The 18,215-nt window shown below is 39.8% G+C and overlaps 1 protein-coding gene across 1 annotated transcript in view; it reads left to right on the top strand.

Annotated features, from left to right (window-relative positions):
• Window positions 1-18,215, top strand: part of NUBP2 (nucleotide binding protein 2) — a 210,267-nt gene that overhangs the window by 55,229 nt on the left and 136,823 nt on the right. Inside the window, exon 4 of the mRNA XM_044088905.1 lies at window positions 11,828-11,982. Coding sequence (XP_043944840.1) covers window positions 11,828-11,982 — 155 coding nt within the window. The remainder of the gene's footprint in view (window positions 1-11,827; window positions 11,983-18,215) is intronic.

Here is an 18,215-nt window from a genome sequence, read left to right as displayed (position 1 = left end):
CTGTTTAAGTTTGACCACAAATCCATTTTTTGGAAATCTGTAGCACCCCTTCTTCAAGCCACACAATCTGTAGGAATTTCTTCAAAACAAAACTTTAACTGCTGTCAGACCACCTAGAAAAGTTCAGAAGGTAATGTTGTTCATCTATTTCATAGTCAGAGCTGCCGCAGTCATGTCTGACTTCTGCTAGCACCTAAGCAGTTGCACTGTGAAGGCTGTCCCTATCCATTCCAAAGTCTGTGTGAAAATTAACAGTAGACCTTTGTAGAGGAATGCCCGCATTAACAAATCTTACATTAAAACTGTGACTCATTTCTGCACCACAAAAAGTCTGTTTGACAGGTTACCAAGGCACTCAAATGTACTATTAAGAAGTGTCAAGCTGAACAGAGTCTTGAGTTGCTGCCTTCACTGAAGACTGCTATAAAATCTTCAGCTGTGTTGAGAAACTTATACTCAACAGTGCTCCAAATGCTCTGTGCTATGATCACACATTACGAGCCAGTATCTTAGTGAATGAATGTTTAGCCCCAACTTTGCATTGCCTTCCTACTGTGTTCTTCCTGTTCCGCAGTTATTGCTCTGCCCACACAGAAAAATCATCCCAGATTAAGTCCTGTTGGCCTTATCAAAAGTCAAGAGCACTACATTTGTGTTTCCTGTTAATGAACCAAGCCACCTATATGTCAATACAAGTATAGCTTGTCCAAACCTTTAGTGTGGAGAGAGAAAGCATTAATTATGATTCAGTTGTGTGAGTGCTGGCAGAACTAGGCATGGGAAGATAGGAAGGAGTGGTAAATACTGTTTCGTCTACCCAGTTGGAGGGTCTGGTGATTAGATGCTGTCTTACCTGCAGGACTCCTATTTTGATATGGCAAAACGACCATAAGCAGAGATGTGGGTTTAAACTACCAAGTTTGGTGACTCCATCCTTCATTAGCCCATGGTTTGGACCCTTTCCATGCAAGACCTGGGCTGAAACTTAAATTGATCATTTATGATCAGTGCTTTACCCTGTTTAACAAATTTAAATTAAAATAAAAACAGTAGGCCTTCACAGTGACATTGACACCAGGTCAGCCACAAAGGAGTGGGGTTTGAACCTTAACTAGAAAAACACAACTTAATGACCACTTCTTTGAGTAGTTCTTGTCCTACATTGAACAAATGGGATAATTGATCATGGAAGAATTATGGTCAGCAGGCAGTGGGAGGATAAAATGATGTGTATAAGATACAGCCTGTCCAGATTTCTACTTCACTTTTCTTACCTCAGCTTTGCACTGGATGCATCTGTCATAGTAATTCTACCACCAACCCATGCTACTATGTAGACCTTTTAGCCTCACAAGTGTGTGTGTGTGTGTGTGTGTGTGTGTGTGTGTGTGTGTGTGTGTGTGTCTGTCTGTTTGTGTACACATTTATTTTAAACAGCATATATCAGAATTCATTAATGTCAACAAAAGTGACCTCCTTAATTCTGACAAAGCCAAATTAATTAGGGTCTAATTCAAATCTGTCTGCTAAACCTGGTTAACGTATTTGAAAAGTCACCAAAGCCATGGACCACAGCCATTCCATCTACTTGCATATCTTTAGCTGGCCAAAGCCTTTGATACAGTCCCCAGTCCCTTATGTTGGCATTTTGATAAGCTAACACAGTTCGGCATGAGCCTTTATTTTTGTCTGCTAGATATCCAGTTGATTTAGCAGACAGTTTGCAGAGTAAATAAGGCTAGTGCTTCCTATTTAATGGAAAAATGTCACAAGTGGTGTCTGCAGGGTTTAGTCTTGGGTCCTCTCTTTTTTAACATCTGCTTTCCTGGTATCCATCCCTATGTTCAAGGCCTTTGGCTTACCAGGTTTGCTGGTGGTTTATAAACAGAGCAGTAATCTGATGTCCTGTGGGATACTTGGATACTTCAGTAGGGGTTTGATTGTGCCATCTCTTGGGCTGTTTACCATACTCTCAAACTAACTTCTAAGAAATGCAGTGTGGCTCTTTTTGGGGAAACAGATTCCCCATCTCATACCATTCCCTCAAAAGCAATACAGTTATCAAAAATATGGGCACCTATATTTATTTTAATTTGCATTGTTTACCAGGAATGTCTGACTGGGAATGGAACCTTTTTCGCAGTGGTGGCCTAGGGAGAAAAGCTCCAGATTTCCAATAATAGATGAAACCGAGTCTTAAATGGAAAAATAAAGTAATCCATGAAACATATTTATAAAACAAGCACATAAATCTGTGACACTCCTTGATGGTAACTTGTATCCTTTGTTCATATTTACTTCAGCAAAACAGAAGAGTATAGAAAGGAAACCATAATATAAAGGTGAGAACAATTTCTAAAGAAAAATACATTATGCATAGAGAATACGCTATAATTTGTCCAAAATGCCTCCACCATAGCTCCCTAATTATGTTACTTAGCCTAGCTAATATCCAAAGGCATTTTCTTTAGATCAAAAGAAGTCATAGCCCCCCCCAAAACTCATCCTTTATCAGGTCTGTCATTGAATGTAATCCCCGTTTGGCATGAACCTCTGTAAGCATCTTGCCCAACTGACTGTCTTTACTTTCCCTCTACTAGACTTCTTTGTAATGACTTCTACTTAGCCTTGTATGACATGAAATACCCTGTCCTTGTTGACCTCTTTCATCTTTGTAAAAGTACAGTTGTGTACACTTACCATAAATGTACATGTTCGAGTGTATTCACTGTTGCAGTCATTACATTTGGGTTATCTGCTTGCAGGTAGCCCTCAGTCGGCTTGATTAACAAAGTCTTGGGTCCTGCATCAGTTGCTGTCCCTTCTTCCATGACGTCAGGTCGTCAGGGGTATAAAACTTGCAGCCGACACCATTACATCAGTTTTTCTTGTCCCAGATGTCAGGTGCCCCCCCAATGGGAAGCAATTAAATATAAAAGTACAAAGATATACCTCCAACAAAAAAGCAAATACACCAAAAAGGCTTTTAAGCATAGTAAAGGAAAGTAGAGGTATAGTCAAAAGAAGTTAGGGGGCTGGAGGGAGGGTAACCAGGACTGCTACAGTGAATACACTAACATCTACATTTCTGGTAAGTGTACACAGCTATACTATGTTCTTCGTGTTTTACTGTTACAGTCATTACATTTGGGTAGATTCCCAAAGCTATGGTTGGGAGGAGGAATTTAGATTGCATTAGGGCCAGCTATAAGGTCCTGAAAGACTGCAGTGGCAAAGCCAGCTCTGGATTTAGAGAAAATTGGCAAATGATAATGCTTGGTGAAAGTATGTACAGAACTCCAGGTAGCAGCTTTCTAGGATGTCGCTGGTAGGTACGCCTCTGAGAAAGGCTGTAGAGGTAGATTCAGCCCTGGTGGAGTGTGGTCTGATCCCCTGGGGGATAGGTTTTCCATAGTGCTTATAGCAGAAATGAATGCAACGGCTTATCCATTTAGAAATGGTTTGCTTGGAAATAGCCTTCCCCTCTGCCCCTCCAGCAAATGCCACCAGCAGTTGTTTAGATTTCCTTTGAGGTTTAGTCCTGTCCAAGTAGAATCTAGGTTGTCTGTGCACATCTAAGGAATGCAGTATCCTTTTCCCTTTATTCTGTGGATTGGGAAAGAAGGTTGGCAAATGAATGGACTGATTAAGAGCCACACTGGATACCACCTTGGGCATGAGGGATGGATTGGTTCTGAGGAACACCCTGTCCGCATGAAAGATGATGAAAGGCTCCACTGCTATAAGGGCTTGTAATTCAGATACCCTTCTAGCTGAAGTGATTGCTGAAAGGAAAGTTGTTTTCCAAGAAAGAACTTTTAAGTTTGCAGTAGCAGCTGGCTCGAAAGGAGGTGGAGTGAGTTTCTCCAAGACAAAGTTAAGGTCCCGGGCTGGGATTGGAGCTCTCCTGGGTGGCCTCAAATTTTTGGCCCCTCTGAGGAACTGCTTCAGAACTGCTTCAGCAGTGGATGAGAGAAGAGGGGAGGTTCTGTGTTATAATGAGCTGAAATGGCTAAGGCGTGGATTTTAATGGAGGAAAAAGACAGGCCCTTGTGAAGCATCTCAGTTAAGTATTGTAAAATCTGAGGTAAGCTGGGCGCTGCTGTGCTCATCCCTTGAGATTGGTTCCAGGCAAATAATCTTTTCCGTTTTTCAGCATAAGATTTTCTAGTACTAGGCTTCCTTGCCTCTAAAATGATATCTGTCACAGGTTTGCTGAGGGATGGTAAAGGAGAGATTATGTAATTAGCCAGGCTGCAAGGTTCAGAAGCTGAGGGTGCAGAATCTGGTTCTCCTGCTGAGACAACAGGGAAGGAGTCTGAGGCAGGTGTCATGGAGATAACTGTGACACACTGCGCAGGAGGGGGTACCAGTGTTGGCGCGGCCAGTCTGGAGCAATCAAAATCATCCTTATTTTGTCCTGTTTGATTTTTAGTAGTACTTTGGAGAGCAGAGGCAGAGGGGGGAAGGCATAGACTGATAGGTTTTTCCAGGTGAAGGACAGAGCATCCACTTTCCAGGTTTGTTTGTGGGGAGTCCTTGTGCAAAATTTGTCCAAATGATAGTACTGGGGAGAGGCAAACAGATCTATATCTAGGCTCCCCCATTTGCTTGTCAACATGTTGAAAATCCTTGGTTCCAGTTTCTAGTCGTGTGGGTCCATGAGTTTTCTGCTCAGTCTGTCTTCCAATGTGTTTAATTTTCCTGGCAGGAATTGAGCTTGTAGGTGCACTTGGTAGCTCAGGGCTGTGTTCCACAATGGCTAGTCTGCAGAGGGGGTAGGAATGTGTACCCCCCTGCTTGTTTATGTACCACATAACAGTGGTGTTGTCCGTCTTTACCATTAGTTGTCCTGGAAGAATGTGGTCCTTGAGGGCTGTCAGAGCATTTTGTACAGCTAACATTTCTTTTTCATTGATATGCAGGTGCACTTGATTTGGGTTCCATTTGCCCTGAATGCACTTCCCTGCCAGGTGAGCCCCCCATGCATAGTCTGATGCGTCTGTTGTTAGGTTTTGGGTGGCAGGGGGTGGTGTGAAAGGTAGTCCCTTGTTTTGGTGGCAGGCCTCTGCCCACCAAAGGAACTCTAGGCGTAGGCAAGATATGATAGGAATCATTGTTTCTAGGTCTTGAGAATGTTGACACCATAGGCTTTTTAGATACCACTGTAGTTTCCTCATATGCAGTCTTACATGTGGAATTAGAAGAATGCAGGCCATGAACCCGAAGGCTTGCAGTATGTGTCTTGCAGATAGCTGGGTTTTTGTGGCCACTTGTTTGAAGTAGGTTGTCAAATGAATTTGTTTCTCTGGCGTGAGGTAAGCCATCTGGGAAGTTTTATTCAGGCTTGCTCCCAGGAGTATAATTTGTTGACAGGGTACCAGGTGTGATATATTTTCATTTATGGTGTACCCCAGACAAGTTAGAACCCTTTGTACAAAGGCCTGATGATTCAAAAGTATGTACTGGCTTTCTGCCTGAATTAGGCAGTCATCCAGGTATGGGTATATTTGAATATTTCTTTGCCTGCAAAATGCAATAACTGGAGCTAGGCACTTTGTCAGTACCCTGGGCACAGTAGATAAGCCAAAGGGCAGTGCAGAAAACTGAAAGTGCGTGTAGCCTGCTTTGAAGCGTAGGTATCTTCTGCAAGATTCCCTGATTGGGATTTGGAGGTATGCTTTTTTTAAATCTATTGTTGCCAACCAGGCATCTTTGCCTAGCATAGGAAGTAACTGGTGAAGGGTCAGCATCTTGAATTTTGGAGTCTCCAAAAAGGTGTTTAGAGTAGACCGGTCCAAGATAGGATGCCATGAATTGTCTTTTCTGGGTACCAGGAAAAGTCTCGAGTAGAAACTTTGTCCCTTTTCCTCCTCTGATACCAGTTGAATAGCCCCCATGCTTAAGAGAGAAAGTACTTGTTTTGGGGCCTCTGCCCACTGATTTGGGGGTAGGTCTGGCCACCCGCTTGGTGTTGACAACGTGTGGAAGTGAAATCTGTATCCCCTGGGACACTATATTTAAAACCCATTTGTCCTGGGTAATGAGTTCCCAGTTCTTTGCATGAAAAACAATCTTTCCCCCCAAAGGGGCAGTCAGTTGATAAGTGTTTGGAAATTTTAAAAGGAAGTCATTGAGACAGTTTACCATAGGGGGAAGTCTTATTATTCCCAGATTTGGAAATGGAGGCCCCCCAGTGCTTAGTTCTGTGTCTCCCCTGGGACTGAAACCTGGGGTTTTTGCTGTGTCTGGGTTTGGCTTGAGAAGACCTGGAAGGGGCTGGAAAGGACAAATTCTTAGAGGGCCAGTGCCTACTAAATCTAGGAGGCTGAACTTGTAAAAAATCTTTCACAGTTTGCATAGATTTAGCTTTATCTTCCATCTTTTTAAGAACTTACTCAGCGTTGTCGCCAAACATGCGGTCCTGATTTAAAGGAGCATCCAACAATTTAGCTTTAACATGATCCGGCAAAGATTGCTCCTTAAGCCAAGCATGCCTTCTGAGCACAGACCCAGTAACAGCAGCCCTGCAAGAGGCCTCTAATGAATCAAAACCACATTGCAAAGTATGCTTTCCAACTTGTTCAGCAGAATGCATTAAATCCTGTAATTCTTTATTTTCCACACAGTCCGGAATCAACATCATTTTCTGTTTAAGCAGTCCAATAACATGTTGCTGATAATTTAACATATGAAATTGGCAGTTTAAAGCTCTAATGGCCAAGGTTGCAGAAGTGTAAACCTTCTTACCCCATCTATCCAGCGCCCTGGAGTCTCTATCAGAAGGGGTAGGATTTTTAGCAGTAGAAGCCTAAATGCCCTTGGGCCCCTGTGAAATAGTCTGTGGATCTGCAATAGGATTTTTAAAAAGGAACTTGTGGGACTCGGGGACCCTGTAGTATCTGTCAGGTTTTCTGGGAGCAGGAGGCAGGGTATCAGGGGCCAAACTAGATTCTGAAAAAGCATCAACAATGTCTAGTACAGGAGGAATAGCTAAAGGCCTATGCTGAGGTAGGAGAAGGAAATCCCTAAGCCTCTTTTTTGAATCAGAAAAATCCTGGCTTTTCCAGTGGAAATGCTCCCTTAGAGTATGTAAGGTTTCCCCAAAAGAAAAATCCTCAGGAGGGGAAGCAGAGGAAATGAATTCCTCTGCATCAGAATCTTCATAAGTAGATAAGGGCAAATCCAGATCATCAGAAGAATCAGAAACAACAGAATCCGTATCAGAAGATTCATAATCAACTTCAGTCCTAGGCTTCTTAGAAGGGGGGGGTTGGTTACCCCTGATTAGAGTTATTAGATCTTCAGCCATCCTTATCATTTGTTTTTTAGGCATAAAGGTCTGATCATGTGGCCTGGACGTCAGTTTTTTAGGCATGCATCGAGATTTAAGCCTAAGTAAAGAAGGAGGCGTCTGTTTAATATGCAAGTCCGTAGGCCTGAATACATCCTCAGAAGCCGAAGACGGATAGTGTGCTGATTAAATAAAGCCCAAAACCGACAGCAAGGTACATCATGGTCAGAGCCTAGGCAAGGAATGCAGTACGAATGAAAATCTTTGAGGTATTTGCTTTCCACAAGTAATGCAATTATTAACTTTTACTAACATCGGTAAGGAGCAAGGAAAAAGTTTCCCCAACGGGGTACGTAGCTTTAGTTGAAGTCTTTGGTCCTGAAACTCGAAAACGAAAATTTCAGGAGTTGGCTGACCGGCACTTGCGAACTGTTTCTGCTTCGGGCACCGCATGGCAAGAAAGACTGATGTAATGGCATCTGCTGCATGTTTTATACCCCTGACGACCTGACATCATGGAAGAAGGGACAGCAACTGATGCAGGACCCAAGACTTTGTTAATCAGGCCGACTGAGGGCTACCTGCAAGCAGATAACCCAAATGTAATGACTGCAGTAGTGAAACACGAAGAACGTCTACTGTTCCTTTAAACACCCACACCATGTCAGTAGGAGTCGGTGTAAGGACAAATTCCCAAAAAGATACAGTCCACATTTTTGGAACAACGCTCCTCTACATGTCAAAGTGGTTGTGTAACTACTTTCATTGTGAGTCCTGACAAACTGGATGGGTTTTCATAAATTCACCCTGGAACAGTTTATACAGCCCTCCTTGAAAATATTGAGCACAGTTGAAAATTGCAAACCAGGACTAGTGTGCATTGAATTTTTTGGCTGTTTTACTATATGATCTGTAAAATATGCGTTTAATATCTACCTATGAATTCTTCTGTGAGCGCTACTAACTGTGGCAGAATAATTCTACTCACTCTGCATTTGTCAGTCTCTTAGACATTATTTCTTTTGTCTCAGCATTCTGATTCTCATTTTATGTTTTTGATACCAGACATGATTCTGTCTTGTACTGATGAATTTAATTCTGTGGTGTAAGCATCAGTACTTTCTTTGGGACCTTTTGTGCTTGAGAAGAACAGTTGGCAGATTTTTTTCTGTGCCCACAGTAACTCTGAAACTTGTGTGTAATGCATTTTAAACTTTGTTTTTGTTTTTCACTTTGTGACATTTAGAAACATAGAACACTATCTTTTCTGTTAACTTTAATGTTGCAGTCATGAATAAATCAAAATTTCTAGATCATCAGTCTCCAGTTCTTGACAAATTGTTGTGCAGTGAAAGAGTTCTTGGATGCTGTAATATCACCATTCTTGATCTGAAGATTAAATTGTGATTATCACTGGCACTGTATAAAATGTGGTAGTTGATATGAATAGTAAAATAAGACGAGTTAATTGCTGCTTTACTTTTAATCTCTACATTTGCATGCAAGCAGCACAAGCATCATGTTATGTGTATGAGACTCTGTAGCAGGTTAAAGTCTCCAGTAATTTAAAGACTTGCATATGTTGACTTGTAGTCTTTACGGAAATTATAGCAGATCTTCAAATGACTCCGGTTTTGTTAATTCATTCCTTCTCAGCCTTCCAGTTATTTTGAGAATTTAGCGTGCCTATCGCTTTCTCTTGATTTGTCTAAATTGTTTCTTTAGCATTGAGGTTGTAAATGTTTTCATCTTCTGAATGTTTTTTTGGTAACCATTGGTTGTGTAGAATATTCAAAATGTGTGATACAGAGTATAAATTTGTTCTGATGATGTGCTCTTTGCAAATCTTTTGTTTGCAAGTGCCTCTGCATTTATAATACTGTAGGCATTATCCTTAAGACAAATTATCTTTAAAAAGGCAAGCACTTTCCTTCTGTGTTTCAGGCTTATTTCCTTTGTTGAAGGTATGTCTTTGCATCTTTCTCTCCATTTGCCCATCTTCTGTTTTTAAGATTCCCATAGCAGTAGTAACATTTAACCATGTGAAAATAGTGTGGTAATTTTCGTATTGTGCTTTATTTCAGTGTGATGTACATTCAACTTTTTCTTTCAACCCAGCCCATTCAAATATGATACTTTTAAGATAACATTTTAAAATACCTTTATCAGAATGTCTTAAAATGTATGACAGAAGGATTTCTGTGGTCATTATGAAACGTAACAAATCTTTTATATTTTGTCATTTTGTAGTCTAAGCATTTGCGATAAATAACTTGCCTGGTGACGAGCATTACAAAATCTGTAATGCAAGTATTTTGACTTTGGTGTAGTCCTTTCCATCTTTATGTACAGCTCAGATGTCTTTCATATATCTTGTATGAAGGTTCTTAAATGCTTGGATTTATAAACAAGTTGGACATTGTAGAATAATATTTAGCAATTGTCTAAATAACTAAATGTGTCTAATTTTTCTTTGTGGAGTTTTTCTCCCCGCGCCTCTGCTGAAAAAGGGCCTTTTTGGCTCAGTCAGACACCCCCGGTTAACAAATATAATATAAAATAAAATAAATAAATAAAATAATAAAATAATTTGCAAAAAACTGTGTAAATTACATTGAGTCCAGGTTTGACTTTGGCAAATTGTTTTCATACTGTGAAATAAAATGAAGCCTCGTAGTGACGTGATCAAGTTTCTCTTCTGTTTTTTCCTTTCTTTATATACAGTATTACACACCTTAGAAATGGTGTTTCAGAGTCTGATTTTATGCTAGAATATGCTAACATTTATAAAAACTACCAGAAATCAATACATCCTTACTACTGTACATTGTTGAAAAACATCCCTCCTTGAGGCACAGTTGGACTTTAAGCTGGTCTTATTTCTTTTAATGACTCAGAGTAAATTATTTTAATTCTTCTTTGACATCTGTTTTAGTTGTAGAATGTGTGAAGTAATTTAATGCTGATAGCTTATTTGCGTTAAAATCTCCTGGTCAGATTTGATGTAAACAGGTGCTCCTTTTACACTGGCATGTATTGTTAGTAGGATGTAAGTTAGTGACCTTTTTTAATTGGGCATTTTTAGATGCTTTTCTTAAAAGTTACAAGTTACAACTGGTCAATAAATGTGATGGTGATCATAACCGAAGACACATGAGGTGAAACCGTACTGTTAAGACAGTTGTAATGGCAGCAAATGGAGTAAGGGAGGGGGTTGCCTAGAGATTTTCATTCCTGTATAGGACAATTGTCACTTGTATATTGCAGCATCTCCATCAATGTGTGTTAAACTTAAAAATTATCCTAAGTGTTCTAAAAATAATTTTAAGCTTAGTAGCTCAGCATTGACTGTAACATTGCCAGGAAGAGGATGGAGCTTTGCACTGTTGAAATTTATTGGGCTAGACTTTTGATTCTAAATTTAAAAAGTGCCTTTTTTTTCTTTGGAGGTGGTTGCTTCCTTTGTGAGTGGTTCCAACCATTTTCTGTAGGCAGTCAAAACTAATTTTTGGTGCCTTATTTCCATGACCTGGAAGGGGGGAGATCTATAGATATCTGACAGTGGTGGTAAGCTTGAGGTGAATGTGAATGCTGTAGACATTTATGTGCGTTTGGTAACGGAACACAGACAGACATGATTATTTATTTATTTTTTTTTTTTGGCAAAACCAGTGGCTGTTGCTGCTATGTCTACAAGCGTATAGCAGATTAAATTCAGGCCAGAGTGAAGTCCTGGCGAAAACTTTTCATGAACACTTGATCGCATTTGGAGTACTAAATGAATTACAGCTCATCACATGTCAATTTAACCGCGAGTTACTTCCCTTGTAAGTCATTGATGAGCAGCATACCGATGCCTAGTTGTCTGGCTAAAAATTACAGCGATGGTTATTGTTTGTGTGTGACTGGGGATACAAATGCATCAAGCTTTTTTTCTTCCTTTTTATTCTAGCCCAGTAAGGTAGTGCAGTAAGGAAAGAAAAACTGCATTACAGATTGCTTTGCTTATACGTACACACGTACAAGTATGTGTTTTAAGTGTACATATGAGTCTACTTATAAAACTCCAATATGAATTTTGCCAACACTGATACAGATTGACAAAATGACTATATAAAACCTTAAGTATGCACTTAAACACGAAAGAGCATTGTCCCCACACACACGCAGTCCTCCTCCATTTTTTTTTTTTTTTTTTTTTACGTATAATGTAAGATTGCACAACAATGGGGAAAAGGGAAAACTTCTTAAGTCTGTCTGCTTATTTTGCACAAAGTCTGATCCCACAGTGTTAATCATTCAACGAGTTGTGAATTGAGAAAATTAGTCAGTTGTTTGACCATTTAAAAAGAATCGGTACACATATACATGTGCATAACATATGACTACCCAGTATTTACATTTTATATTTTTAGTTGAGTACTTGTTTATAACTCTTGGGTTTCTGACTAACCTTTTCAAATATGCATCTTTTAAAGGTTTATGTGTTGCTCTGCCAAAAGTGTTTTACAAATCATTTTGTTGTTTCCAAAGCTTTGATTAAACAGTTTGTCTGTGATGTCGCCTGGGGAGAACTTGATTTTCTGATTGTGGACACACCACCTGGCACCTCAGATGAGCATATTTCCGTGGTGGAGAATCTACGGCAGTACAATCCGGATGGAGCAATACTTGTTACAACGCCTCAGGTAAGGTCAGCAAGTCATAGTCTGCTAAAAATGGCCAATACTGCCACTTGATGAAAACCTCAATTTGATGAGTTGATCTTGGTAATTGTTTTGCATAGTAATTTACCTTATTTCAGAGAAACGTTCGTGTACATGGACTCTATTTCTGGCATTTTATTTAAACCAGGAAGCCTTACCTCGAAGATGGTCCACCTTTGCCACTTTAGAATAATTTAAGCTATTCTGTTTGAGGATGTGCTACTTTGTGCACTTCATGGAAAATTAGAATTCCTAGATAGCTGTCAGATTCTGAAAACCCACAAAATAATCTTTTAAGTAAGCCTCGTTTGTTATTTAACTGGGGTAGAACACTGATCTCCATGGACCCTTTTCAGATCAAGTCCAGGAGTGCTGTCTAGTTAAGTGACTTGCTCAGAGTCAGACAATTTGGCAGTGGAGGATGAGGGAGTCAAATGCTGGACCACCAGACTAAAAGAAACTGCTCCTTAATAGCACCTTGATCCTCTGCACCAACTGCCAGACATAAGGATTTTATTTTTGTATTGGGGAGCATGGAGATTGAAAGAAAATGTCCATAGTGACTTCACAAAAGGCAAGATGTTCATCATAGTATTCAAATGTTACAGTCCTTGCATTTGGGATGTTCTAGATGCAGCTAGTCTGTGGCTAACCTGACTTAATTCTACCCTCCTTCAGTGCTTCAGCAGATCCAGAGGGTGATCTGAAAAAAATCATTAGTCTCTGACTGACATTACATCCAAACAAGGGGAGTGTGCATGGTTCCAAGCTGCTGTGGCATTTGCTAAAGCCTCCCACCAAGGAAAATACATGCTAGTAAGAGGAAGAAACAGTTGGAGAGGATGACCCGAGTTTCCCCTGGATCTGGCAGCCCCCCATACGTAAAAGTGATTTCACAGCCTCTGCCATTTAAGTCTATTTCAGATGAGGCCTTTAGTGCAACAACTATGTAGATACCCCATACCATTGGTTTTTTGCTCATCTTTCTGGACTGAAACATCCGACATGCCTTCTGAAACTCAAATTGTGATCTCGAAAGGGGAGAGCAAGATCCCCAGAATTATAGTATCCAAGGAGATTTCTGTTAATTGTACTGATGTTTCTTTCCCCAGCCTGTGACCAGTGGCCTCTAGGGCAGCTCTTCCTGGTAGCTAGCTTACCTTGACCAAGCTTCTGGTGACTACCTAGTCCATGTACCAGATGTCTTGTCTTTGTCTTTTTTGAAGAATAAAAGGCCAGACTTGGATGCCTGTGAGATGTATGGAGGCCTTTTAAAACAACGGAATGTGGATCCTCTGCAGGAGGACTGTGATTTCCACAACTCAAAAGCAGATGAGTTGGTATATGTGGGTCATTATCCCATCTACTGAAGCCCAAGACTATAACACAGAAGACACCCTATCCTCAATCTTCCCACCAGAGGATTTTTCTTTTGTAGATGCACTTCATTGAATGAAGGAGGTTCTCTGGTGGAAAACAAGAGTATTATGAAGACCAGCAGAGATGCAGAATTTGTATGTACCTACACCTTTAGCTTTTCCAATAGTGCTAGATATCCTGAAACGTGTATAGTAATGCACCCCTGAAACCTGAATTCCTCCTTCCACTCCTGGAAAGCCTGATCATTTCTTCAGGGTCAAAGATTCTCTGAACTCTTTGGCTTTTCCAGATGCATTGTCCCTGGATCCCAGCAAGGGAGAAATCTTGGCTCCAGCAATATTCCCAATGATAATGAGAGCAGAGCACTCAAACAATTCAGGGAAGTATACACTCCTGCTACCATTACCTTCGGATCCATGAACTGCCAGTGCCACATGCTTTTCTTCTAATAACCTGTGCTGGAGAAAATGAGAGCCAGGGCAAAAGGGATTCGAGATAAGGGTCTGAGGCAAGAAGTACTGAATGCATGGAACCTCTCTCTAATAATAATAGTAGTGGTAATAATAATAATAATAATTCCAATTTGTTAACCAGGTAAGCAGACTTTTTACACAGTCCCTTTTCAGGGGCATCCCAGGAGCAATGTCTAAGTGACTTGCTCAAGGCCGCACAGTAGGCAAACGAAGGCTGAAGGAATCAAACCTTGTGCCCCAGGAACTACACCTCAGAGCTTTTCCAACTACCAGCACTCAAAATAAATTTGTCTATAATGCTGTTTGACACATCATGCAGAGTGACAGCTACAGGATCTGTGATATTGAGTCATACCAGGCGGAGGACCATGTCCCTGCTAGACAGTGTAAGGACAGACATCCCGAATGCTCTACTGAATAAGGATCTAATCTTTGGACCCCTAGCTCAAGAGCTTTACAGAAAGCTAGAGGGAAAGAGGAAGACTACTCACCTTTAAGACAGCTGTTTCAGGGCCAAGTACCAAGAGACATTAGGAATTTTCCAGCAAAAATGTCCACTCACCCTAAACAGGACAGTGCTAGGCCTGACGGAGGGAAGAAGGGAATGCTTTTAGATAATAACAACAAACTAGTCCCTGGGACAAGTCTAGGAGCTCCAAGGCCAAGACACCCAAAAGAATCTGCTATGACACAGCTAGGCTGCTCAACCCCACCTCCAAGCCCACCACAGCCTATCCCCCATGTTAACTTTACCCTTTCTCCAGAAAAAAGTTGGAGGGTGCTTGTCCTTTTATAAGACCTGAGAAGGAATTGCCCAAGACCATTGTGTGCTGATTGTCATCCAAGAAAGCTGCAAATTCAGAGGCATTCCACCAGTTCTCAAGAACCAAATGGACTTTGCACCAGCAGCAGTGCAAGAATGTAGACAGTTTGAGCTGTAGAAATGGTCCTACTAGGACAGAAGTGGCAAGGGTTCTACTCAAGACTTTTCCTATCCCCAAGGAAAGACGAGCGGAGAAGACCCATCTTAGACCTTTTTCTGTCTAAACAAATTCCTCAGGACTCCAAAATTAAAAGCCTGTTGCTACTGCTTCCTTTCCATGTACTCATTATTATTATTATTATTATTATTATTATTATTATTATTATTATTATTATTATTATTATTATTATGTCTGAAGGATGCCTGTCTGGATATTCCTATTACTAGAAAGCATAGGAAATTATTCAGATATCCAGGAGGAGTAGAAAATTTCTAGATCACATTCTTGTTTTTTAGGCTTGTCTGCTGTACCCAGAATATTTACAGAATGTCTAGTTCCAGTGATTGCATATTGCAGGGCAGAGTGTCCAATGATTGCCTGATCTTGGCAGAATCCCAACAGGACATCCTCAGGGCTTTGGAATTCACATTGAATTGCTTCAGGAGCAGAGGCTCACAGTCAGGAAGGAAATGTCCTGCTTGAAACCACATCAAAGAAATTATTCTTGATCTAAATGATGGTCTTTCATGATCAATCCATGCCTCAATTAAAGGGAACCTGACTCATTTAAGAGGAACAAATGGGCTAATTGTTGTTGGGAGGGGTTGATCGTCAACAGACAGTGGGGATGACGTGGAAAAAAAGAAGAAATTCTTCCTCTTGGGGACATACCTGAACACCACCCTCAGCAGAGTGTTCCTTCTACAGGACACACTTGTCAATTTGCCACAGTACTTTAAATTCAGTCTGAAGGAGGCAGAAATCACTGCCAATGGAGTTCCTCAAGCTGCTCTGTTTCATAGCATCTTGCATCATAATGATGACCCTAGCCCAATAGGATGTGGAGTAGGCATAATGGTGAAGGTGTTTACCTTACAGACACAGGGTACAGGGTTTGATTCTCACCTTTGGGAGAAGCAGGGTTAGATTAAAAGACTGCTCCCCCCAGGATCATTAGCCTAGTAATCGGCTATGAACATATGAATATTTAAAGGAAACTCCAGTGGCACCTGAGAAATTGGTGGTTTCTGCATACCCATTTGTTAGAGCCTAAAATCCGTCCTTGATGCAAGGAAAAGGTGTGTATAGAACTGGTGTTGGATGTCCCTTTTTGGTGTCTCTCTCTGTATTAGTACCATTCACTCTTACTCAAGCAGGAATTCTACTACATAGGACCTTAAAGGTATTGATAAAACTGTACTCAAATCCCAAGTAATCCACAGCAGTGGCAAGGACTGCCTGTTATCTCCTTTTTTATTGTAACCATTTGTTCATTGAGTAAGCCCACCAGACAAAGTGATTCAGGAGAGCATTCTGCTTAAATAACAGAGTAGCCAAACGAAAGTTGAAGGAATCAAACCCTGTACCCAAGGCAGAGGAAGCAGCCCATTAATAGCTCAGAACTTTATTCCTCTGTGCCAGGCCAGTTGATATGCGACTAGGGGCATAATGTGCCTCTGCATCTGCTGTACATTTACATTAGTATTTTAAGCACTTGTTATAGTAGACATTTTAAGTTCTGTAAATGTCTTTTGTCTTGCATTGTTCACATTTAGTGTGTGTTTTGTTGTTTTTCTTATGATTGTTGACTTGTGTGAAGTGCACGTATGTATATGGTTTGTGTGTTCTATGTTTATGCTCACATCACTGGATAATTTGCATAACTACAGAGTTTTTGTTGGACAGATTAACTTTTGCTTGATGGGACAATGACATTTGGTTGTTGTTGTTTGTCTTTTGGCTTTTCCTGGTTAGGGATCGCCACAGTGGAACTCCGGTCCACTAATAATTGGCAGTTGTTTTTTTATGGTGTCGAGTTGCCAGCCCGACGCCCAACCTTCAGTGAAGGCACGCCCATTCAACGCATGTCTTTCGAACTCCCACTCGACCGCGGGGAGGAAATGCAGACTCTACACAGAAGGCCTTCCCAACCCAAGCCGAGAATCGAACTGGAGAACCTCTTGCTGTGAGGCAACAACGCTACCGCTGCACCACCACGGAAATATAATTCACTTAATTGGTGGTTCATTTCAAGTTCTGATTTGTGACAGAACTGGACTGGTGAACTTTCCTTCCAATCCAAGTCTGTTGAGCCTGATACAACTTGTATAATGACCCCATGAATAGCCTCTACCATCCTCAGAATTTGCTCCGCAAATAGGAATGTAAGTAGATTACCAGGCCTACACACACACACACACACACACACACACACACACACACACACACACACACACACACACACACACACACACGTAAATATATATACATACAAAGTAGACTCACCTATGCATAATTTTAGGCCATCTGGTCTTAAATATTTTCTGACTAATTTGTGTTCCACTTTGATTTTGTCTGTGGTTGGGACTACTTTGGCTTTAGTTCTGATATCTGCTAAATAAGAAACAAGTTGTCCTATTTTACAGTGTACTTACAATCTGATGTTGGCAGGTTTTTCTGTCTTTTCCAGTTAAGTGATAGCCCTGCGATCTGATGTTTTTTCCTTTTGTTCCTCAACTTCTTTGTCTTCAGATCCAAGTCGGATCCAACTTAAGCCACTTTCAATCCAATTCTCAAGCTCCTCCCCTTACCCATAATACTCCCTGTTGGCCCAACTACCCCACATCTCATTTGCCACCACAAGTGTAGGATATATCTGGTGGTGCTCTTAGTGAGATAAGTGGTTTCAAGAAAAGTGTGTGTGTGTGTGTGTGTGTGTGTGTGTGTGTGTGTGTGTGTGTGTGTGTGTATACATATATATATATATATATATATATAAATCTATATCTATATATATATATATATATATATATATATATATATATATATATATATATATATATATCTATATATATATATATATATATATATATCTATCTATCTATCTATATATATATATATATATATATATATATATATATATATATCTATATATATATATATCTATATATATCATATATATATCTATAATCTATATATATTATATATATATATATATATATATATATATAATCTATATGTATGTGTGTGTAAATATATATATATTATATCTATATTTATGTATATATATTTATATATATATCTATATATATATATATATATATCTGTATATATATATATATATATATATATATATATATATATATCTATATATCTGTATATATATATATATATATCTGTATATATATATTTATATATATATATATATATATATATATATATATATATATATATATATATATATATATATATATATATATATATATATATATATATATATATATATATATATATATATATATAGATATATAGATATACACAGATATATTGAATTGCATGTTCTCCCTGTGTTCGCATGGGTTTCCTCCGGGTACTCCGG

This window comes from Protopterus annectens, chromosome 12.part0 (assembly GCF_019279795.1).
Source record: "Protopterus annectens isolate FY-2018-M chromosome 12.part0, PAN1.0, whole genome shotgun sequence".
In the NCBI taxonomy this organism is placed as follows: domain Eukaryota; kingdom Metazoa; phylum Chordata; order Ceratodontiformes; family Protopteridae; genus Protopterus; species Protopterus annectens.
Note: the sequence above shows the minus strand (reverse complement) of the source record. Positions and strands in the feature narration are given on the sequence as shown.